The 25,461-nt window shown below is 42.6% G+C and overlaps 1 protein-coding gene across 1 annotated transcript in view; it reads left to right on the top strand.

Moving 5' to 3' along the window:
• MRE11 (MRE11 double strand break repair nuclease) overlaps positions 1-25,461 on the top strand; it is a 453,446-nt gene that overhangs the window by 282,733 nt on the left and 145,252 nt on the right. Inside the window, exon 15 of the mRNA XM_085621402.1 lies at positions 7,344-7,572. Within this exon, the coding sequence (XP_085477528.1) occupies positions 7,344-7,572 (229 nt within the window). The remainder of the gene's footprint in view (positions 1-7,343; positions 7,573-25,461) is intronic.

Here is a 25,461-nt window from a genome sequence, read left to right as displayed (position 1 = left end):
GGGGATCAGCATACCCCAAGAGCTCCACTCATCGCCTTTATCTAAACAATGCTCTGGTACTTCGCTGTCGAAGCCACCCTGTCCGTTTTGCGCTTCTCACCAGCAGTCTCAGGCAGCGTTGTTCTCTGGGGTGCCAACCACTTAGGCAGTTCACAGCAAATATGAGGATGTCTTCCTCACCATGTCCACATCCTGCTTAAACTCCTCCCCCAACTCCCTCAAGCAGGGGAGCCTTATCAGAAGCTGGGACAGAGTTTGATATTGGTTCCTCACATTTATCGTGCCCCTGCTGCCACGTCCGACTGCTGGTCTTTGTTTGCAGCTCCATATTAGGCCTTTTCTGTAGCAGCTGCCAATGGAGGAGCAAGGTCGGTAGAAGGGAATGTGGGAGTGGGAGTGATAGTGAGATTGAGTGATACGGAGAGCGCGAGTGAAGCTGTGTGTGTGTGGGTGTGAGTGAATACATTTGTGAAGGGAGTGTGTGTGTGTTAGTTATGCTTGTGAGAGTGCAGCTGGTCCTAGCTTATTGGAGTTAATGGCTTATGGAGGCACCCATGGCAACATCCTGGTGCTGGCAATTTTTGGAAAGAGGGAGGACACATGGCATATAGAGGTGTGGGCACTAGTATCAGCATGCAGGCCATTGCATACTGGAGGTAGTTCTTGGTGTAAAGGTGCACCCTGGTAAAACTCTGGTGCTGGCATCTTAGAGGTAATGTATGCATAAGGGAGGACAATCTTGGGATATGGAAAGAGGAGCCCCCGGCAAAATGCTGGCCCAGACAGGTAATTCCTGGCTCATGGCGGACAGCATCCCTTACATTTAAGGGGGCGCACAGTACAAAAGGCTGATTTTGGCATACTGAATTGTATTTTTGACAGATACATGGTATATGAGTAGCGTCAATGGCAAAAGTCTGCCACTGGCATATTGGTTGATATTCTTGTATATGGGTGGCACAAAAGGCATATGAGAGGTACTCAAGACAAAACGCTTATCTTGCCGCACTTGACATATTGAGGCACCCATGTCAAAATTCTGCCACTGGCATACTAGAGGTAACTCTTAAATATTGGGGGGGGGGGGGCACTTATGGGAAATTAAAAATAAAATGGGGTCAACTCTAAGGGGTTGTCAGGTTTTCTTGACACACTCTAAATCTACTGGAATATTTCATGGGCGCCCTTCCGAGAGCTAATGAATTTTTAGCAAGAATAAGTCACGCTCACTTGTTGGAATTCAGCGTTAGTATTGCCCCCCAAAACTTTCAGATCCCCAATCACAACTGAATTACTTCATTTATCTTTCTAAATTTGAAGAGGACTCCTCCATGCACTCTAGTAAACATATGAAGGCCTTAAAGCGAAGCTGTTGCTTAACTTCAAGCCAGTGAAGTGTCTCAAGAGGGAGTGTGATATGGCAGTGCTTGGATACCACTGTTCTTGCAGCTGCATTCTATGTCAAAAACTTTTTGTAAAGGTCAGTATACTGTGCGTTGCTGAAAAATAACTTAGATCCATTCATTTCTTAGAGGCATGGCCCTCTGTTTTTCAAGGGTAAACGAGTGCACTGTTCACAGAAGATGCACATAAAAGTTACAGATTGGTGTCAATATATTAATTTGATGGTCCAGCAGAATTTTTAGGTTCCCAGTGTTTTTAATCTTGTTAAGAGTGGAATGCCACGGTCTTCATTCGTGTACGAATCATTGAAATAACATAAGGATGCATATCTGTTCAGTGTGAGCCATTTATTATCTATCAAATCATTTTTAATAGAATAATGTGGTAAGAGTGTCTACGTCCTTTTCATTATTACCCATCAACTTAAAGGATACATTTGTGTTGTTAGTATGATTCTGAAAGTTACTTTCCCTTAATTTTAAAATATCATGCTATGGCTACTGGCACCTGGGGAGCTATACAGCAAGCACCCCCATGTGGACCTGAAACATTGCTGCTTCCGAAGGACTTATACAAACAATAGAAGGCCTGTCCCTCAGAAAGGAGGAAATGCAAGTAATGTGTTTTTTAAAGCTTTTGTCTCCCCTTCTCTGCTCTGGAAAGAAGGATCACTTTGTCCACAGTTTCAAACACTCCAGGTATTTCTAGCATAACAACCTGTGATGCACACCCACTCTCTACTTGAGCTAACTTATTTTAGTTTTTTAGGTACTTTACAAAAAACGTACAAATATTATGTAGGGACTGCTTGGAATTATATTTCATACATACATGTACCGGGCAGCAGTCAGAGCGGGGACCAAATTCCAACAATGCATATAATCTCTTTTAATGTATTAAAGGTACAGATCAAGAATATTTTAAAACAGTTTGATGAACAAAGACTTTAATCTAATAATACAGTAAATGTCCTTTGGGTATAGGCCAACTGACCAGCTCTTGACTGGACTATACAGCCTTGTGTAAAAAGACATAAAAAAACAGACAAGGAGGAAGTGTGTACAAAGTGAAGACCATCTGATCATGTGAAGCCCGTTTTCTGTCCAATGTCATTGTCATTTTCCCTGTTGGACGAATAAGGATGAAACCTCTACAAGAAATGTTAAGCGCCTGTGATTTACAGCATTTCAGTTAACCACTCAAAGCAAATTTGTCCTTTGATCTTGGAGAATTTATGGTGGAATCAGGGGCGTAACACAGGCCCCCACAGCCCCCGCGGTGCGGGGGGGCCCGAGCTGCAGGGGGCCCCCCAGCACAGTACTCCAGCCTGAGAGCTCCGGTATAAATCTGTGTACAGGGCAGGGGGCCCCCTGAACTTTCGTTACGCCACTGGGTAGAATATACCCGATCCATTATCCCTATAAGGATTAGAGTGAGGACAGGATGTAATCTTCAACAGCCAACAACATCCCAGGGTCATATCGGAGTAGTCAAAGAACATAAATTGAGCAGTCGGAGAAAAATTGAGATTGTTTGCTACTTTTGTTACTAATATTTTTCTCGGACTCATAATTTGAGTCTGGATTCTATTCTACATGACTCTGGATCTTCACTGAACCCGGCAACCAGATGCTGTGAATCAGTTGAAGCTTTGCCACCATGATCACACCTTTCTTCTTTTCTAATTTTGCCTTCTGACTTCTTCACAGAGAAAGAGTTTTTATAAGGCTGCTGCAAATCAATTGCAGGAAAATGGGAAAGACCTGCCTGTGGTCCATATCCTCTCATTTACATGATGCCTCAAAGTGCCTTAGTACTTCATTTGGGAAGATTGGGCATTTAACGATTATCTCTTTAATGTCAGACAAGCTGCCTAAAACTGGTTGCCTTCAAATATAATCTTACTTCAATCGTGAACGCTACTGGATTACACTCGCCCTCCTTCCCTTAGGCTTCACCAACTTCAGCCTGTATTTGCTGCTTGCATGACCGGTCATGGATATGGACAATAAATCATGCACCTAACTGTGTGGGCTTAGGGAGTCTCATACATAGTGATTATCAATTCTCCTTTCCTTCGTTATCTCTTTCTTCCGGCAACCGGTAATCGCCTTTGAAAAAACGAAATAAATAAATCTGTTTCAGTCTATCATTAAACGTGTTCCAGACATCTTCCATCAGCATTGTTCGCTTTTTAGGTTCTTGGTAAAATTCCATTGAATTGCGTGAATTTGAGGCATCGGTATCTTCAGGGGCTTATGCTGGGGTTCTGGGGCAAGAAGGAGTGGTATGTAGACAGTGTTTGGCAATGTTTCTTTTACTGTTCTTGGGCACAAAACATAAAACATGATCCAGTGCCGAAATGAGCTTTGGTCCAGGAAAGGAAACATTGAAAGAACTAAATATCAACAATAAGGAATCCCGTGTAATTAGTTGCATAACACGCAGGAGGCAATAATCCAGTGTACCTTTTGTACAGTAAACATTTAGGCCCCTATTACGCTGTTGGTGGGAGGACATCGTCTTGGTGTGGGAACCGACCGACCATAGGTCGTTAGTTCTGAACACCGTATTTCGATGCGACCGCACATGGTGCAGTTGCAAACACCCATAGAGAAATGGGAGTTTCTGTAAGTTCCTGCACCGTGCCTGCACACAGTGCAGCGATTTACAGGTGGCACTATAGATGCCCCCTCGGCTTCCAACCGGAGGCTGCAGGAAGAAGGTCGCTTTCCAACAGGCTTTCCATGTCGGAAAGCCAGACATGGAAAGGCTGACAGAATCCAACATCATAATCCCGACGTCAGAAACGCAGTTTGCACAGGATTATGGTGGGTTTCCGACTGACCGATGGGTTCCATGAGCTGGCTGGAATGACCGTCCGGTTAGGGATTCCGACCACCGTAATCCTAATACGGTGGTCGGAATTCAAACCGAGGATGTCTCTCGGAAAGCCTCCGACCGACATCCTAATAAGAGCCTTAGTAGTTAATGGCTGCAAGGACAGATAGGGAAATTGGATTATTCATTATCCAAACTTGAATGTGGAAGCAAGCACCTGAGAGAACTTAGACTGATTTAGATCTTGGCAGGACTACTGCCGTCCTTCCTGTGCAGCAGTTTCAAGTACTCCGTCTAGCCGACGGAGTTCTGTTCGCTGGTTTAGATGTGGGCTGGCTGAACCGCCGTCCAAATCCACAAAGTGTTTCCCGTCGTGTAAGCCGTGTCCCTCCTACGATGAGGCGGTCTCCTCTGCTGGCTGAGAGTACTCTGTTCCCGGCAGTACGGCCATGATTATTTAGATGTTCCCATTGTGCTGGCATTGTCCTAGCGGCAGTTTGCTGACAGAGTGAGTCACTGGTGGAATGGAGACTGGTGAGTACTACTACTTTACGTGCCATTACAGATATATGTTGTGTTTTCACCCAAAAACATATGTTGGTATTGGGGAATGCCCCTTTTTGTTACATATTGCATGCCCAACAAACACACTATATTGTATTCACATCCCCAGCCAGCACAAGCACAACACACACATGCATCACTACAACAAATTATCTTTTTAAGTGTCATTACAGGTGTGTTCATTTTACCTTGATGAGTTTCTTAATGAACACAACAGCATTACACATAAGACAAAGATTCCATGTAATGGCAATGTACAAATATACTAGACTACAGCGGTTGCCAACAGATTCATAGTAAGACAATTGTTGATGAAGATTACCTTAGATCCTGGCGACAACTGAAGTGTTTGGCGTCGTGGTGAAGTCGTGGCAGCAAAGGAGGGACTTAGACTGTGGTGTTCAAGATGGAAACTGAAGTGGGAAAAAGCGAAAAGGTACTTTTATACTTCATTTCTTTTGATTCTAACAACTCAGTGTAGGAGGTGATCCCCCCCAGTTGCCACGACGTAAAGGTACATCGTAATTAGCTCGACGGTAATCCTGAATGGACTTCCTCCAACAGCTGCTTTTGCCTATAACGCCGTCGACGCAGATGAGCAATCCTGGCGGAGTCAGCGGGACTCGGGCGGTGTTTCATCCATAGACCCACCAACATCCAAATGTGGCGGGTGGACCGCCAGCTAGGTGGGCAGAGAAACAGTCGAAAAAGCGGCGATGTAGCCAGGTCCACCTAGATCTAAATCAGGCCCTTAGTCCATCTGTGCTTCACTGAAGAATAGCACAGAGTTCTTATGTATCTTCCTTGGTTTACTCCATCCATTCTTTATTGACCCAAAAGCCGCATATACATACAATTACTCGTCATCCTGTATGATGAGTCACTAACTGAAAATAGGATTCAACAGGCCAAATTATATAAGGTACCCACTCCCATACTGCAGTACCACAACATACTCCTCCTAAAATGCCCCGAAGCCCACATAAGAAGAAACATAAAGAGCAATCTGGGCCTGTTGCACAATGTGCCCAATGTTCTCCTGCCTTTGAAGGCCATTTTCCCTGTGCAAATGTTGCCAGGTTTTTTGTTGCAAAATGTGCACAAAGGATAAAATTCAAGAGACTGATTTTCCAATCCGACTCGGCTGGTAATTGCCGTTACCGGCGAAATCTTGATTCGCTCCCGACTTGCAGTGGTGGCCTCAACAGGACCATGCACGATGAGGAGCAGGGACTACGTGGATAGCACAAGGGTACTCCCTTCACCAACAGGTGAGAAGGATATCCTGCCTATGGAATTCATTGAGGAGCCTTCAAAGGGATTTTATATTTCAGATTTGCTATTGGGGTAATTTCCAGTACACTTCAGCTCTTAAGCGCGCTGTATGGATCATTAGGTCAACCTGTTAAATGTTTTTTTAAAGCAATCCTGCTCAGATCCTTCCCAGGCATTGGTCAATCTTTGCAGTCGTATTTCCATTTGCAGCAATGAGATGGGTTCATTTTCCCTACCTGCAGCTGTGCAAATCCATTTAAAAGCAGAGAAACCTTATGACCAGTCCTCGTGCCTCAGAGTTTTCCATGGCAACTAGCAGCCCGCTCCTCGCCCCTTAATTGATTTTGAAAATTGTGTCTATACGACCCTGTGTTATTGCAATTGTGTTGATATTTGCTGGAGAAATATGATAACAGGTGTGGTGGTTATGAACCTCTATATTTAGATAATTATGTGTCCATTTCTCGGAGTAGTTTGCGGTATTTAAGGTGCGCAGGTATAGGCATTTACGAGGGCAATGTCGTGCTACAGAGACACAGAAATTTAAATACAGGGACGTAGTCCGCATAGAAGGGGTTTATTCGCACAGAAATTCAAGCAGTGGCTTTCAAAGGCCACCTTAGCACATTGCATCTGTTAACTCTTCTGACACGGCCAGGACAGATGTCAACGGGAAATGGAAGCCATTCAGTCCGAGGGCCCATACATTGGGGGTCAAAGGGTCCCGAGGGAGTCACGAGAAGCAGAGTCGGGCAGGCAACCTATATATTTACTTTAAGAAAAAAAAAACTTTGGCCCACAAAGACATTGGCAGCAAGATGAAACGTAATGGTAAACTTGTTGTGGCTTATTTTATTGGTCACAAACAGACTACACCTGCTGCAGAAATCTTTGTATACCCCCGAAGTTCTGGAGAATAACAGCTGTAAAATAATCCTGGTGGTTAACGCACTTGCTGTTGAGCTCTAAATGCAGTCTGCGCTCAGGTTTGATTCATAATAAAATAAAACATGGGGGTAATGTGTCCAACCAACTCCAAGAACACCTTCCCATCAGCAAACGCACTTTATGCCCCAAACACTTACTTCCATGCTATGTGTGTGGTGCTGATATAGATTTTTTGTGGCAGCTCCCAAACACACACTCTTTTTCTTCATGATTTGCTCACTCCTGAGGATAACTCCAGCGTTTTCTTTATGATGCATTAGTCTCTGTTAATACATGTAGGCTGTATATTTAAGGTGCCCTATTTCACACAGGCTATAAACCGCGCAAGAGCCCACAGGGGAGAGGAAGATGGCCCCGCCTCTGTGATGAGCGATGATGACATGATGGACATTGGAAAACCAGAAACCATTGATGACGACTCAGATGACAACAGTCCTTCGATATCGAACCGAGGTGGTGGTAGAGGAAGAGGAAGGGGTCGGGCCAGGGGAGGCAGAGGACAGACCTCCACAGTAAGAGGCGCGTCTAGACGAGGAAGAGGTGAGTGGGCTTTTGCAGTCGCAACAGTGTAGAGCTGTACCATACACAATTAATTATGAATCATATAAATACCACATTTCAAGTATGGACCTACGATCAGTGGTGCTGTAAATTTTTTGCTCTGTACGTTATTCCTCTGATCCATTTCCCTGCTGTACATACCTAATTGACATTCTTACAGCTCTTCGGCATTCGCCTATTCAGAGCTGATCATTGCTATCGATAAATAAAATCCACATAGAGCATGCTGTTTGTAGTGAATTCAGAGAATGATGGAGACTTGTTGGATGCAGGCATATTGTGATTCCATTTACTTATTCCACCGTCAACCCTGCCAGTTCAGCTCCATGATTACTTCACCTCATGCTTATTTTTTGTCTATTCGGGCATAGTTTTTGGAGCAGGTTGCTGCAATGGAGTGCATCATAACCATGGACATGGTTTTAAAGAGATGCCTTAGTGGGAGGTTGACGTCGAGCTGCCGTTACATAATTTTCGACGTTTAGAGGTGACATGGTAGAAGATAGAAAATTAGAATACAGCTCCTTGTATTAGTATGATTAATCACTCGTTCAAGCGGGAAAGCTTCTGTTTTCATTCCATAGATTAAATACCAGAGAATCGCTTAACAGTTGTTCACAGTTACATGCATGTTCAGCCCAATTGCAGACAAAACACTGATTACTTCCTATAATTAAACTCAGAAGTCCTTCTACTTTGGATTATAGGCTGAGAGGGCCAGATGTACGACAGTTTTTTGCGGCTGCAAACGGGAAATCATCCCACTTGCGACCTCAAAACAAGCACTGGCATAGCCAATAGGTCTCGCCTTTGGGACCTTATAAGTGTTTAGTCATGCAACAGTTGATGTTGTTGCACCAAAGATATTGTGCTGGATAACGAAACACTTATAAGGTCTCAAAGGCGAGACCTATTGGCTATGCCTAAACCCTCTACTATAGCAGCTAGAGGTGTGGTGGGTGTTGCACTGAGCCAATTAGCTGATAAGGCACTAAAATGTTAACTCTTTTGTGGGCTTCGTCTGTCTTCTGGTTTGCAGAACAGAAAGAGCTGAGGCGTGTAGGCCAACGGCTGACAACTGAGCCAAGTGCGTGAAGGAGACACAGGATTGAATTAATAAAATGTGGAAAACCAGAAAAGTAGAGGCATCAAACAGATAGGGGTACAGAAAAAGTTAAGAAAGTAAAAATCAAAGAGGGAAGAAAAGAAAAAGATTGCTAAATATAAATTGTGAAATGAGGAAGGGAAAAAAGGAAGGAACGAGGAAGGATACAAGTATGAATGGAAGGATAAAACAAAGAAATGTGAAGGGAATAGTGGAAGGAAGTGTGAAACAAAAGAAGGGTGCAAAGAAGGAAGTGTGGAAGGAAGAATTAAAATAGGAACAGAAGGAAAGGGGGTTGGAGGAAAAGAGGAAAACAAATAAGGGTGAAACAAGGTTTGGAAAGATGGAAGAACGAGTGAAAGGATGGATAAATGAAAAGAGGATTGGAAGACTGCTGGAACAAAAGGATGAAGGGAAGGGTGGAAAGATGGAAGAGTGCATGGAAGGGAGTTGGGTGGCTGGATGAGTTGAGAATGGAAGGAAGAAAGGATGGGCATGATTTAAGGAAGGATGCTGAGAGATGGGGAAGAAGAGATCAGGTTAAGGAGTAGGAGCCTCTATATTGAGGTGAGAGAGCCAGGAGAGGAAGGAACATAAATGATACCTTTTGTGGTAAACTGACACCTGTGGAGTACACCGTACACAAATTTTGCAGTCTGCATAGATGTTATGGGAACACAATTACAAGTGCACAACACAGCAACACCGAAAACGTTTAACTGTTACTCTAAATGGGCTAGGGAATATTGGAACATGCCAGTAGCTAAGGGCAGCCAAACATGCAAAGCTGCTCCATGGCAGTGAACAGGATGAATTACATATTTTTAGTGGATAAACTGAAGCTGAAGCAAGCGTCAGGCTCGGTACATAAGGGATGTGCACAATGTAGAAAGATGGCTATTCAGATGCATGTGACGTCTGGATTGAATGTATGTCTATTATGGCTTGTGCTAGCACATGGTTGCCATACTGTGCCTAGTATTAATGGCAGCCAATGTCACCTCTTTAAAATGGGAAGTTTGCCTATGTCCCTAGCATGATGTATACGAGGAAGCACAGTGCTGCTGTCCCTGGTCTGATGCTGCAGGGTAGTGTGTGGGGCTAGCATGTGTATTACTGTAGGACAGGTGCTAGTAATGTGGCAACAGAAGGGAGCGTCAGAAAACGTGAGGAGGCCCCCATGGATGATAAGCTTAAGGGGCCCCTTACACTCCTATTAGTAACTGTTTCAACTATAAAACTGTGTTGGAAAGTAGCAAAAAGCCTATTTGCTATATGGATAATGCTGTTTTGTATGTGATTTCCCTATGTATGCATTAATTTAGTTAACATTTTTTCCATTGTGAATGTAAGCAATTTTCCAAAGGAAATGTTAAACATTTTTGGAGTTTTAAAGACCACGAACTGTGCCCAAACGCACTGCAGCTGTTAATATGAATGAGCACGAGTTACGTTACAGAGAGATAAAAAAAAAAAATTGCTAGTTGGCAGAGGGTGATTAGATAATTTGCCTATACCCACACGATGTAAAGCCGATACAAGCCAGTCAGCAGATGTCACCCCTTAGCTACATTTTCACTGCCTAATGCTAACGGTAAAATATAGCAACATTCTAAAGTTGTACCTATATCAAATCACGCCACAACCTGTCTGCGTATTATTATTGGTGCAATACAGCAACCTCCCAAAATAAATAATAGTAGTTCGAGTAGTGAAGGCTAAAACGCATGCCCTGTAAGTAAATATAACAGATACTTCCGTTCATGCTTTTCATGATGAGGACATGTTTGCTATGCTAGCAAAATAGTGATATAAGCATTTTGCATTTGCATTTTTACCTGTAAATGTTTGTGTAAGCAAAATGTAAAATGAAGAATAGCAAGGGCATTGAATTATATAAAAAACAAAAGGGTGTGCAACAAAGTCTGGAGTGGCCCAACAGCTTTAAATGGTTTAAGAATCTGCTGTGAAAGGAAACAGCAATCCTATAATACATGAAAGTTAGCCTTCTATTTGAGATAGTTATCAGCATTGCTACGGCATATGGTACCTTTTCAGTTGAATGTGTTTGAAATACGTTCACAGCTTGTTTTCGGAAGAAGACCGAAAGAAGCGCCACGAAGTCTGGAGCGGTGTGAAACGTTTGAATAGTTTGTAGATGTGTTTGAATGGGAGTCTGCAGTGGTACAATAAAGTGAAATATTGCCTCCTGGTAAAGATAGTTATCATTGGTAGGAGCTGTATATGTGGCTTTCATCAACTTGTACATATTGATGGATGTTCTTTAATCAACAGGGTGGGAAGTTTCTAACTGAGACGAAAATGTTGTTTTAAACTTCCCATTCCGTTTCCGCTGTAACAGTTGCACTTGCAAAAAGTTAAAATAGGACGGAAGAAAAAACACTATGAAATTATACAAAGTGTTGTGCAGTTAAGTGGAAGTTAAAAAAAGATCAAGGAATGCGCATGTGAAAACGCACTGAAAGTTGAAAAAGTGGTGCGCGCACAGTCTGCTCTTTTTCGAAGCACATACTCTTGCTTGAGGCGCCCTCCTGCTTGCTCCCGCAAGATGGATGCCGCCACAAGCTCAAGTAAGTGCTTCGAAAAAAAGCAGAACGACAGCTAAAGGTCTCATATGCAGTGCATGCGCGCTGCGTAGGCGAGTCCTTAAAAGGGTCCTGCCATGTACAAACGCTATTTTGCGAGTTGGTGACTGGTAAAATAGCATTTGTGACTCTCACTATTAGGAAGGGGCGTCCCTTCCTAATAGCTAGTCACAATGGAATGTACCATTGTTTTGCGACCGCATCTGCAGCTGCAAAACACTTGCAGTTCACCACCTACTTCAAGTAAGTGGTAAACCACTTGCAAACGCGAAGGAGCCCCCAGGGGACCCCTTCCCCTGTGTGCGAAAATATTTTTTAAGAGCAGGCAATGGTCCCAGGGACCGCTGCCTGCTCTTAGAAAATGAAACGGAAATGTTTCATTTTTCTTTTTTAAATGCATCCCATTTTCCTTTAAGGAAAACGGGCTGCATTTAAAAAAAAAAATCAAAAATGATTTATCAAAAAAGCTGTCACAGACATGGTGGTCTGCTGTCTTCAGCAGGCCACCATCCCTGTGAGTGCTGGCCATTCCTAATGGGGTCGCAGATAGCACGTGCCTCATGAATATTATTGAGGCAGGCAGTTTGCGACCCCATTAGGATTTGCTAACAGTGTCTGAGACACTGTTGTAAATTGCATTTTGCAAATCGCAAATTGCGAATCACAAAGCGATGCAATTTGTGAGTCGCAAAATGTAAGGGTTGTACATCTGGCCGGGAATGTTCTACCTACTACATTACAAGATATTGTTTAATGAGGAGCTATGTAGTCTTGTCAGACTTCACCACCACAGTGCCTCATAAAGGAATAGTCTTCAGATAATCTAATTACATTTATTATATGCTTACGTATGTAGAAGGTCTCTTTAATTAAAAGAAAAACCTATTGTTTAAAAGAAATATGATTTTAGGAACAGGGTTTTTTTTTTTACATTGGAACATAATGTTGTGTAGAACAATAGTTAGATGTTGAAATAAAATAAAAACAAGTGTTAAACAACTAATTAAAACACTGAAATTCACCAGTTATCGTTTCCTGAGCTAAGTAAAAACTTGCATCTCCGCCACACACTTGTGACCTCACATATTACTTCATTCATTACATTGTTAAATGATATCATTGATGACATCACTGATGACATGTCAAAAGGTGATCATTGAAGACATTAGTTATGACACCACTGATAACACCATCGTCATATACAGCATAGAGTTACGGATTGTACACAAGTGGGTCCATAGCATGGACATAGTGTATGTTTTGTCGGCAAGAGTGATTGTTCCTGTTGAAATTTATATGTGGGAACGTTTACAAATCACTAAGGTTTGGGGTGCAAGTATTACTCCATGTTAAACAATGTAAAGGCTGAGCACACCTGATGTTGGTTCCAGAGATATGTTAAAAGTTGGGTGAGGCTGTAAAGCCGATTTAAAACTTTAAATCTGTGAGAGAGGTCAAAACATTTTTTAAAAATAAATGTTATTAGTTTTACAAGTGTGACAATATCAGTGGCCAATTTCTCACTGTAAAGCTTAGTTATTTCTAACTTGTCAAATCCAATAACATTCCAGCCTAAAACCCTGCACAGTCTCACCTCCCACTGCCCCCGTTAGGCCTCCCCAACCCGGGTTACCATAGTGTAATCTTCAGTCCCTTTAGATACCTTTCCGGGCAGTGAGTTTTCTCTCATGGTAACTTAACAACCACCAGTAGTACATCTCAGGCCTTGGCACAGTTCTTAGTCCCATCAATCTCCACTGTTAACTTTCCGCCTCCTTGGTGAGCTGGGCTAGTCATCCTTCACTTTCCAGCTTTCCCAGTTTTCCAAACTTTTGGTAAATCCTCTCACTTTGTATACCAGTTTTTCTATTGCTCAGCACCTTTTCATTTCTATCACCCAGTTCTGGACTTGTGGTTGGTCTGCCTTCCCCACTTTTATACAGTTTCCTCAGGCTGACCCGTAACCTCTGGTATGGTGTAATATCTTAACCCCTCCACACTCCCAGTAGAACTAGGGGGTGCCTGCCCATCTGATCTGATAGATCTTTCTAGCTGCAGATTCCTTACTTTTGAATTTCCTCAGGTGTCATACTGGATCTAGAAGATTTTTAGTGAGCAGTACCCCTCCGCTCTGATAGGTGGCGATGATCAGCTACGCGTGGCGGCGGCGGCGGCATCCGTGCCGGAAGTGACGTCTGCAGCCCCCTATATAGGGTCAACCCAGACGCACTGACATCAGTTCTTTTCTTTCTGCACCAGCCAGCACTGATCCGTAGACGAGCTACCTCTCTGTCATTTTTGACAGATTGTTTTAAACGTTTTTTTCCACGTTTTTGAGGATGTCATCTCATAAAACAGGTTTTAAGCCTTCCAGCGACCAATGTCAGTGACGAACCCGCACCTCATGATCTGTGGTGCTGGAGCGCAACCATGACACCAAGTTGTGCCCCGAATTCTGGGCCATGGCCCTGAAGGCTTTGAGGGAGCGACCCTGAAGCTGCTAGCAGCCCAGCTCCTACTCCACCAGAATCGAGGTCCTGATCGATGGGAAGGTCCCGGGATCGTTGGTGGAGCCCGAAGTCCTCTTCATCCCATTTGAAGTTCTCTGGACACTCCAGTAACAGGCACAAGAAAAAGAGCAAGAAGTCGAACTGCTCTTTGATTTCTCCTGATCCGTCGGCCGATAGGATGAGGGAGCATCTGCACACGCGGCATCGTTCTTTGGACCCTGCACCTTGGCCGACTCAGCACCTCCCCTACTTTCCAGGAGCCAGAGCGACCCCCTCACCAGCTCAGAGTTTTATAAGGTTATGCGTCTAATTTTTGGGCCTGCGTGGTCAGGGAGGACCCCATCTGGTTCCACGCCGGCAGCTCTGGTAGGCCCCCAGGGATCCATTCCTGGATTCAGACTGATGCCAGTCATACCATCTTGACCTTCCCTGGCACTGGTCCCAATGCCAACCCTTCCGGTGCCGCCAGCGCCCACTGGTACCCCCCTCCCCATTGTGATCCTCGACTCCGACATTGAGCCGGATGGGAGTCGCCGACTTCGACGTCAGCAGGCCCTCTGATTCCTAGATCGGAGCCTGAGCCCTATTCCCATGGGCTAGGACTCGGGTAGGAATGGGAGAGGGTCGCTGGACCCTAAAGAATACCAGCCATACATAGAAGGCCCTAATATGGACTGGACTAAGGAACTGGGTGAAGCCAGTGGACTGAATACTTCTCCAGATACTGGTATGTTTTCTCCCCCTGCCGTGGCTACAGAGGAAGGAGCTTTGTATGCAGTGGTGGTGAGGAGGGCCGCTGAGGTCATTGACCTTCAGTTTCCCTCTGTGGCAGTCAAGACCAACATCTTAACATAGTTGCTGCAACTGGGAGTCTCGTCATCCGAACCCCTACTCCCGTTCAGTGATGCCCTCAATGACCTCCTTTGGGGATCCGGTACAAACCCAACACAGGGGCTGCTGTGAATCGGACGATCGCCCGCTGCAAATGCCCCGAGCCAGCGGACCCAAATTTCCTCACCCAACACCCTAACCCGGAGAGCTTGGTAGTCCAAGTCTCGACTTCCTAGGGCATATTCACTACTGCTTCCCTGGGCAGGAAATCCAAAAGGCTGGACTCCTTGGAGAAGAAAATGTTTTCTTCTGCCAGCCTAGCATTGCAATCTGTGAACACCACATGCCTTTTAGGCCATTACTCCCACACTTGTTGCACACAGGTGCACAAGTGCTGCCACAGGTTCCGGAAGAGGCCCGGGGCATACTCTCTCAGGCTGTTACCGACGGAAGAGGCGCAGAAAAGTTCACAATTCGTTGTGGATTGAACACGACTAACTCAGTGGGCAAAGCAGTTTCGTCAATGGTGGCCCTGAGACTCCACGCCTGATTGAAGACAACTGGCTTTTCAGGGGATGTCCAAGCTTCCCTTATTGACATGCCCTTAAATGTCATGTCACCCATCTCTTCAAAGACAAGGCATTCATGGTGCTAGAGAGCTTTAAGGACTCGCGGGCTACGGCCAAGTCCTGGGGCATCACGGCTTCCCCATGCCACCCCCAGTCTGCCTTTCGCTCTTTTCGTCGCTACGGAAGGGGCATCCAATCGTGCCAATTCCCTGCCAGACACCGAGCTGCGCATGTTTCCCGGCCTCTGCGTGGATGAGGGTACAATACACACAGACCTCGTGGGTCAGGTAGCCAGCGGTCTGGTCCATCCACCACCCTCCCTGGCAGCCTCCAAGCCTTCCTAGTCTGTTCCTTTACCACCATTTACACCCAGTTTGTGGCAGGATTTTCAATCACCTGCGATACTGACAGTCCATAACATTGGATAGGTGGGTCTTGCAGATTGTCCGAAGGGGTTATTTCCTCCACTTCAACACTACCCCTCCCTCAGTCCCACCATCTCACGACCCGCTGACAGAGGATCATTTGTCCTTGCTCCCAGAGGAAGTCATGACTCTCTTGGCCAAGGGAACCATAGAAAGGGTTCTGGGGCCAGACGTAGGCTGTGGTTACTATTCCTGCTACTTTCTGGTCCCTAAAATGGACATGTGCATTTGTCCTATTCTAGACCTCCAAGCCCTCAACTTCTTCCTGAAGGAGATATTCAAGATGCTCACGCTAGCTAAGGTCTTGGCTGCCCTGGACCCAGGGGAGTGGATGGTAGCGTTGGACTTGCAGGATGCCTATTTTCATATTCCCATCCTGCTTGCCTACCGGCTCGATCTGCGGTTTCCGGCAAGCCATGAGCATTTTCAGTTCAACTTGCTCCCCTTTAGCCGTACCAGTGCCCCTCAGGTGTTCACCAAGGTGATGGCAGTGGCTGCAGCTCATCTGCGGACATCAACAACTGGCTGTTGAAGGCGTGCTCACCCCAGGCTGTCATTGCCCACCTCCAGACTACGGTGAACCTTCTACAATTGCTGGGGTTCAACGTGCCGAAGTCACACCTGACTCCCTCTCGGACGCTCCCTTTCATCAGAGCTGTTCTGGACACAGTGCAGTTTTGGGTTTATCCTCCAGAGCGACAAGTCCAGGATATTCAGGCTATGATACCGATGTTTCAGCCTCCATCCTGGGTTTCGGTGAGATTGACTCTCAGGCTGCTGGGCCTCATGGCCTCCTCCATCATGCTTGTGACACATGCCAGATGGCATATGTGGGCTCTGCAGTGGGACCTAACGTTTCAGTGGGCGCAGCATCAGGGGAATTTCTCCAACTTGGTCCAGATCTCAAGGGGTCTGCAAAAGGCCCGCAGAGGTGGACAATGCATCACTCCTGGGATGGGACGGCCATCAGGGAGAGGTAGCGATGAGACGACTCTGGTGTCAGCAGAATCCGGACTCCACATCAACATGCTGGAGCTCTTTGAGATCTGACTGGCATCGAAAGCCTTTCTACCCTCCATCAAGGGAAGGCTAGTGGATGTGTTCATGGACAACACCACTGCCATGTGGTACTGCAACAAACAGGGCAGGTAGGGTTGTGGACCCTTTGTCAAGAGGCCCTGCGTCTCTGGGCATGACTGTAACAGCAGGGAATTTCCCTAGTGGTTCAGCACCTGGCAGGTTCGCTGAACGCCAGGGCAGACAAAAACATATCCTTCAATGCCTAATGGATCACGAATGGCGTCTCCATCCAGAGGTGGCGCAAGGGTTCTTTCTACAGTGGGGAGAGCCTTGGTTTGATCTGTTCGCCTCTGTCGAGAATGTGCCATGTCAGCAGTTTTGCATGCAGGAGTTTCCAAGGCAGCTCTCACTTGGAGACGCTTTTCTTCTTGAGTTAATCTCAGGCCTCCTGTACGCCTTTCTGCCCATACCACTTCTGTCCAGAGTTCTCAAGAAGAACAAAAACGACCGGGCACAAGTCATCCTGTGGCTCTGGACTGGGCATAGAGTCTGGAATCCCGAGCTACTGAGCATGGCCATTGATCAATCAGGCTGTCCCTTCAGGAGAATCTTGTTCTTCTTTTGCAGCAGCAGTGTAGGCTTCTCTACCCAAATCTGTCCACTCTCCCCCTTGAGGTGTGGAGGTTGAGCAGCAGCAGTTGACAGCTTTCGACCTTCCTCCCAAAGTCTGTAATGCGATTCTGTCAGCAAGGCGTTCCTCCACCAAGACAGTATACGCCTGCTGTTGGAAAAATAATGTGGCATGGTGTGCAGAAAAGTCCATTAATCCCCTTTCTGTTCTTCTTTTAGCTCTTTCCCTTGCACAGCAGCACTGGGCACCATTAAGGGATATCTTTCTGCTCTGTCTGCCTTCTTGCGGCTGCCTAACCAACCCTCCTTGTTTAAATCACCTATTGTACATAGATTTTTGAAAGGTTTAGTCCACCTTTCCCTCCCTTTCACTATTCATTATGCCTCAGTGGGACCCTAATTTGGTCTGACATTTTTGATATGTGCTCCGTTTTAGCTTTGACACAACTGTTTTATTCAAGCTCCTCACGCTCAAAACAGCCTTTCTGGTGGCAGTTGCATCTGCCTGTAGAGTGAGTGAGATGCAGGCCTTACCTCTTAGTCTGATCTGGCAAAGTGGTGCTTCGCACAAGGGCCTCCTTCCTGCCGAAAGTGGTCACCCCATTCCATGTAGGCCAATCAATCACCCTGCCTAATTTCCACACTCCTCCACATTCCTCTAAAGAAGAGGAGCGACTCCACCGTCTGAACCCAAAAAGAGTGTTGTCGTAACTTGACCGCTCACATGAGTTCCCGGTGTGCGGCCAACTCTTCTTGGGGTATGTTGGTGCGAAGAAAGGTCGAGCAGTGCAGAAGCGAAACATCTCTCACTGGGTCATGCTCTGCATCAAAAATCTGCTACGCACTGGCCAAGAAGCAAGCTCCTGAAGGCTTGAAAGCTCATTCCACCAGAGCTAAAGCTGCTACCACTGCGTTTGCTCCAGTTCTAGTTCAGGATATCTGCCAGGTAGCAAAGTGGGCTTCTCTGCACACATTCATCAATCATTACTGTCTGGACAGTCAGGTCTGCAGAGATGGGCACTTCACACGTTCGGTCCTACAGTACTTCCTAGTCTGAAATTGGTCTGCACACCCTCCTCTTGGGAAGATATTGCTTGGGTATTTATTCAAAGGTAAGGAATCTGCGGCTAGAGGTCTCTATCAGATGAACAAGTTACTTACCTTCGGTAACTCCTTATCTGGTAGAGACTATATCTAGCTGCAGATTCCTTACCAGCCCACCCATCCTCCGGACAAGACAAAACCATGTCTCCGCTTAGACAAGGTGAACATACAATTCCTTGTCAAAGTTTAGACCAACGGGGGCTTAAGTGTTCAAATAAGGGATGTGACAAGATTCACATTTTCTCAGTTTGAGATTCCTATCACCTAGCAACATGTTTTGGTCCCCCTGGACCGTGATCAAGGTCCAGGGTGACCAAAACGCCTTGGGCGTTTGTCTGCTACTCTGCGACCTCATATATTAAATGAAGAATTAATCCTGATATTGAGTGTGCAACTGGTTTTTTGGTTACGACAGCTCGAAATTGATCAAATATTTCAGTGGCGCAGTCCTGCCGCAGGAGTTTTGCACCACGGGGGAAGGAAGAGCTCCGAAATGCCCAAACACAGAGGACCAATTGGAGCAGATATATATATCATAGACCGCTATATACTGGTTTATTGTATTATTCTCCTTGATTCATCTGTCTTGTAATTTTGTGACTATTCCTGTTTTGTAGTCGTATCTGATGTCGTTATTGCATTTATATCCCTCATTCCATCCTGTTTTAAAGCGCTCTGATATCCTTTGGGATCTTGTTTGCGCTATATAAAACTTTACAAATAAATAAATATCCACCCTTTTTTTTTATATAAATGTATATCTTTTTTTGTAACTTGTGGGGAAGACCTCCAATCTCACAGTTTTTTATATCATGTGATCAAGGCAGGGAGCTGTCGAAACGCGTCATGGCGATATTTCTAAAGGAATGAAATAGAAAACGAGCACTTATCTTGGGTCCACTCTCGTTTGTTTGTCTGAATGATAAAACTTCGTGGAACGAGACTTATATATATATATATATATATATATATATATATATATATATATATATTCAGTGAAAAAACCATAGGTTTCACACATGTTATAGTTAGCTGGACATTTTACTCGTAAAAAACCAATGAAATTCCCCCGTTATAGTTAGTTCAGCTAACTATAACTCGCGCGCCCGCAATGCACTGCTGATGACGTCACATATTACATCACTCATGACATGGTCAGTGACATCACTCATGACATCACTGATGACATCTCAAATGACATCACTGATGACATCATCCAGTGAATGTGTGTTTTTCTGAAAATTAAATATGTTTTATATATGTATATCTCAAGGTCGATGGAAGAATAAATGGGTATATTACTGTCTAAATGGATGATTTCTTTTTGAAAAATTGATTGTGTAACTGACTGATTAAGTGTATCATAGTGAATACATGGCTTGGTGAGTAATGTTTAAATATATAAATATCTGTATCAGTCTCTCACTTTGTGTATAAGTGGCTGCATGGGTTGGAGAGTAGCTACATGGGTGTCTATATAGGTTATTAGTTGGTTTTTTGAGTATCAGTATGAGTGTCTGCATGGTTCGGTGGGGGGTATGACGTAGTGCATAGGTGCATGAATGAGTGACTCACTGTTTGTATGTGTTGAACAGAGCATGTGTGCAGGACTGCATGGGTGGATGAGTGTGTGTATGGGTGTGTTAGTGAGTGAATGACTGTCTCAATAGTGTCTTTATGAGTAACTACATATGTTTAAAACTAGTATATGTGACTATTGGTTTATATATGTGAGTATATGTGAGAGTGAGAGATTGAAAGAGTTCCTGTATGAATAAGTATGTATTTCTATAAGTAATTGTTTAAAAGACTAAGTATGTGTAAGTTTCCGTAGAAGTAAGTGTGGTGGTGTGTGTATAACTGTATATGCAAGTAAATGTATGTTTGATTCTTTATTAGCATGAGTGACTATGTGTGTGAGTAGCTCTATGGATGAGTGGCATTGTGTAACAGGATGTATAGGTGTATGAGTACATATGATAAGTGAGTACATGTATGAGTGACTGTATTGGACTGTTGGTGAATGAGTGGATGTGTATGTGGATCTTAGAATTACTGAAGAGGTTGTTGTAACTGTTATTGGTATGTCCATTGTTTTGTAAATTTTAGTCTCTATTTTTGAATGTGTGTATCAAAGGTTTTATTAGGGGAAGAGGAGGTCTGCCACTCTATCACAAGGATGATGTCATCATGAGTGATGTCACTGACCATGTCATGAGTGATGTAATATGTGGCGTCATCAGCAGTGCATTGCGGGCGCGCGAGTTATAGTTAGCTGAACTAACTATAACGGGGGAATTTCATTGGTTTTTTACGAGTAAAATGTCCAGCTAACTATAACATGTGTGAAACCTATGGTTTTTTCACTGAATTTCTAAGGTTTTTTAAATGCTAATTCCTAACTATAACGTGTGTGAAACCTATGGTTTTTTCACTGAATTTCTAAGGTTTTTTAAATGCTAATTCCTAACTATAACGTGTGTGAAACCCATGGTTTTTTCAGTGAATTTGCAAGGTTTTTTAAATGCTAATTCCTAACTATAACGTGTGTGAAACCCATGGTTTTTTCAGTGAATTTGCAAGGTTTTTTAAATGCTAATTTTTTTTTTTTCTTCTATTTTTTCTAACATATTTTTATTTTAATTTTCTTACCTTTTATAAAGACTGATTAAATTTTTAAAATTCTTTAATATGTTTTTTTTTATATATTTTTTAAAATAAACATGTAAAATTTATTTGCAGTACTTTTTTTCTATTTTTTTGTTAATTTTTTTAGTACGCGTACCGTAAGCTCACGGTAAGCGTACGGTTTATGCAACGTCCGTAATTTTCCTACGCTGCTTGCGTATAGTTACGCAATTTGCGTAGCCGCGCGTACTCCGCGTGGGACGCGTACGCGTGTACGCTACACGCGCACGTTACGCGGAAGTGCCGGGAGTGACTGTTATGCGCATGCGCGCAAGCGCGTGTCTTTTTTACGCGCATGCGCACTTTTGCCGTAAGCGTACCGTAAGCGTACCGTAAGCGTACGGTAGGTCATGTGATCATGAAACACAACTTTTGATTGGTTGAAACTACTTTCAGTTCTAGAACTCTCCTACACCACACCCATTCCCCTCATTTCTGCTTGTGATCCCTTGGGAGAAGGAGCTGGTTTGTCTTTGGGATACGATGGCAGAACAGCAGAGCTCTTCTGAGAGTGAGGCTAGCACTAGCAGCACTGTCTTGAGGCAGAGATCGAGGAAACAAAAGCCCTCTTATGTATGGGATTATTTTACTTTTTCTGAAGGCCAGCAAAAGGTAAATGCACCCTTAGTGACTTGTAAGCTGTGTAAGCGTGTACTTTCTAGAGGTAATCCTAACAGGAAGTATTCCTTTGGGAATCACACCATGAAGAGACACCTCCAGGATGTACACAGAAGGACACATGGTCATCTTTTTGGAGGTAACTCTTCAGAAAGACAAGCCAGTACATCCACAGCAGCTCAGCCTGGACCATCATCTGCAGGGCTGACTCCTTCTTCTGCAGGTCAGGTGAGCCCTTCATCTGTGGGGGGAGAACCTCTGGAAATCAACCCTCTATTTCGGAAGGTTGATATTCGATGCACATTTTGTCAAGATCTAATTTGCTATAGGGAGACCAGTGTTTCCCTAGTGAACAACAAAATAGATCAGCACATTTGTCGCTTTGAATAATTTTCCCATGCTTCCTTTCCTCTGTCCCTGCATGAACACAACGGTTCTTTTAAGAGCCAACCTTATCTTTCATCTTTTTTTTACATATGTTTTTAAAAACTTTTTTTTATTTTTTTTTACCGTACGTACGGTGCGCGTACTTTTTTTTTTTTTTTTTTTTTAAAAACACTAAAAATCAATAAACACATTACAAGGTCCTTGAGAGACTACAATTATTATTATTGACTTACCATACTCACTGAAAAAATATTTATTCATTTGTTTTTTTAAAAAATAGTTTTAAAAATGTTTGTAGTTTTCGAAAATTTTCTATATCTATCTGGAAAAAAAGAAAAAAGTATTAATATTTTTAAAACATTTTATAATACAGTACACATATTTACATTTTTTTCCAAAAAATATTTTTGCCTTATTTTTGCTGTTTTCAGAATATATTGCATTTCACTATAAATTGTGAAAGCAATTGCATTCATCATTTTACAGCGGGCAAAAAAAAATAACAATCACAAAGATTGTATTAAAAAAGCCCTGATTCTTTTTTTACTTAAACTTAACATTATAGAAATGCATAATATTCTAAAAAAATATCATCTAATACCAATACTTATTTCTTTAAAATACCGTCTGATATGTTTGTTTCAGAAGTATAATCACAATATTATATCTCAAATAACTCCAAAATACATCTGATTTCATTTCCTTTAGACCAAATAGTAATTTTAAATTTTTAAAATTTTTTTTGGGAATAAATTTCCAACGGTAATCCAATAAAATTCTAAAGTTCAATTTGTCCAGATCTCACCGATTCTCTGTAACATTTTGGTTCACGAAAAATTTTTGAATAATTTATTAAGTCCACAATAGAATTGGTTACTTTTCCGCATGGCCAAATAGTAATTTTTTTAATCATTTTTGAAAAAATTTCCAATGGCAGTCCAATAACATTCCAAAATTTAAAATGTGCAGAAGTTACCGATAATCTCTAAATTATTGGTTTTTCAAAGTTTCATTAAAAATTTAAAAAGTCCACATTACAATTGGTTATCTTTCCATTAGGCCAAATGATAATTTAAAAAATCTTTTTTCTACAAAATTGCAATTATTTTGTCGAGATCTTGCCAAATCTGTCTAAAATTTAGGTTTCAGGAAGATTAGATAGGAATTTGCTAAATCAAAAGGCAAACGTTGTTTGAAAATCAATTGGGAATCATTACACAGTGTCCAGCCTTTTTCACATTTAAGATAAACTGTGTAATGTCCAGAAGAAACAGTAGGTCCATCATGGAAAATTATTGCAACAGTTACAAAAGTTTTTCCTGAAATTGATAATTGCTGTCCTGTAAACTTCTTTATTAAAGTATCCAATTTTGAACCATCAGCTCTACATCGTTGCATCATTAAAATTACATACTGTCCGTATTCCTTTAAAATTAATGTTGAAAACATGTCAGAATTACACTCACTACATTTCATGCTATGATTAGCATCTTTAACTAATTTTGCAAAAGTGACTGTTTTACTCTCTGGCAATGTCAAATAAATAAATCTTTCATTATCAACAATAGAGCCACATATATTATAACAATTATCACAACTATGTTCCCATTTATAAGAGAGACCAAAAAAAATGTCAATGGGAACTCCTTCTTCTTCCACTACCTGAAGAAAATACATCAAAAATTCATGTGCATCTTGCTGTTCATTTTGAGAAAACTGTGTTCGTCCTGAACATACATCTAAAAGTTTTCTAATTTCAGTAGCACTTTCTATTTGAGTTTTATCTTTACTCAGCTTTTGAAAAAGGAGACTCAGCTCTGAACAGAATCTTTTTCCCTGATTTACTATTATCTGCTCTTGCAAACTTTTCAGATAAAATGCAACATTCAGCACTACATTTGCGTAGCAGTTGACACCAGAGCTATTTTCAAAATGACATCCTACAACCTGTTCTTCATTTTCCTTTTTCTTTTTGCTTGCAATTTCATCACTCCTCTTTTTTTTCCTCTTCTCTACATCTTCATTACAGATATTCTCATTTTTTCTTTTACGAGAAACTACACGTTTCTCCAACACAGGATACTGACCTAAATGAGGAGCATAGCTTCTTCTTAATCTATTATACTCCTTTACACAGTTTGTATCAGCACTAACTTTTGAGTCATCAAAGTCTATCATGAATAAACCTGATAATGTTTTCACTCGTGACAAAGCTACATATGCCATACCTTCTTTGAACACAGTTGAACCAATGTTCACAAATGCACAATCTACAGTCAATCCTTGAGACTTGTGAATAGTTACAGCATATGCTAGAGAAAACGGAAACTGCTTCCTACGTACATATAAGTCTTTCACAAGCATAAAACGTACTGTACAACGACAAATATCTTTAACTTCTTCTATCTGATCAAATTTTATTTTTAAACATTCAACTCCTTCTTTTTTCTGGTAATTAATAAAACCCACAACTCTTCCCATCGCTCCATTAACTAAACCTTTTTCAACATCCAAATTTCTCCTTAAAAATACTCTACAGTTCATGCAAACATATAGATTTTTTTCTAATCCAGCTGTTTTGGAGATGTTCTTCTCTAGTGAGTCCAATTTATTTTTCAGTTTGCCTGTTACTGTGACACTAATTCTTCCATCCTCAATTTTGTCCACTGCTTCCAATTTCCTGATCTCTTCCTTTTCCAATTTCAAAAGCTCCTCATTGAATATTGAGCATTCACGTAGAGTTGGCATTAAGCAGATGACACTTTTGTTTTCTGCAATGTTCTTGTATATCTTCTCTGCAACTATTTCTTCCTTTGGAAATAAATTATGTAGCAGCCGACTCTGTAATGTTTTTTTGCCAACTTCTGTGAGTAGTCCAATCCTGATATCTTTCAGAATACTTCCATATTCTTCATCGTTTGCTTGCCTCATATTAGTAGTAAGTTCCTTGTACTCAAAGAAGGACCAAATATTTGTATTTCCGATGCTTCCCAATGACTTCTTCGTGTCTTCATGTGTGACAGTATTAAACACTGGTTGTCCTTTAACTGGAGTAAGTTGCAAAAGATCTCCAAAAACTATGACGTGTTTTCCACCAAATAACATGTCATAGTCTGTCTTCAGAATTTGCTGCATTCTTAAATGCACAAAGGCAAGCATTAAGTTCGATACCATGCTCACCTCATCAATAATGAGAACTTGCATCTTCTTCAATACTCTTGAAACTTCCAAGGATGCTTCTCCAGTTAGCTTGTTGAATTGTATTTTGTTCTCATGCTCCACTGGTAACATTAGCAAACGATGTAAAGTGATTCCTTTTATGTTATATGCTGCTAACCCAGTTGGAGCAGTAACCACACAAGACAAAGTAGAATC

This window comes from Triturus cristatus, chromosome 8 (genome assembly GCF_964204655.1).
Source record: "Triturus cristatus chromosome 8, aTriCri1.1, whole genome shotgun sequence".
Taxonomy (NCBI): domain Eukaryota; kingdom Metazoa; phylum Chordata; class Amphibia; order Caudata; family Salamandridae; genus Triturus; species Triturus cristatus.
Note: the sequence above shows the minus strand (reverse complement) of the source record. Positions and strands in the feature narration are given on the sequence as shown.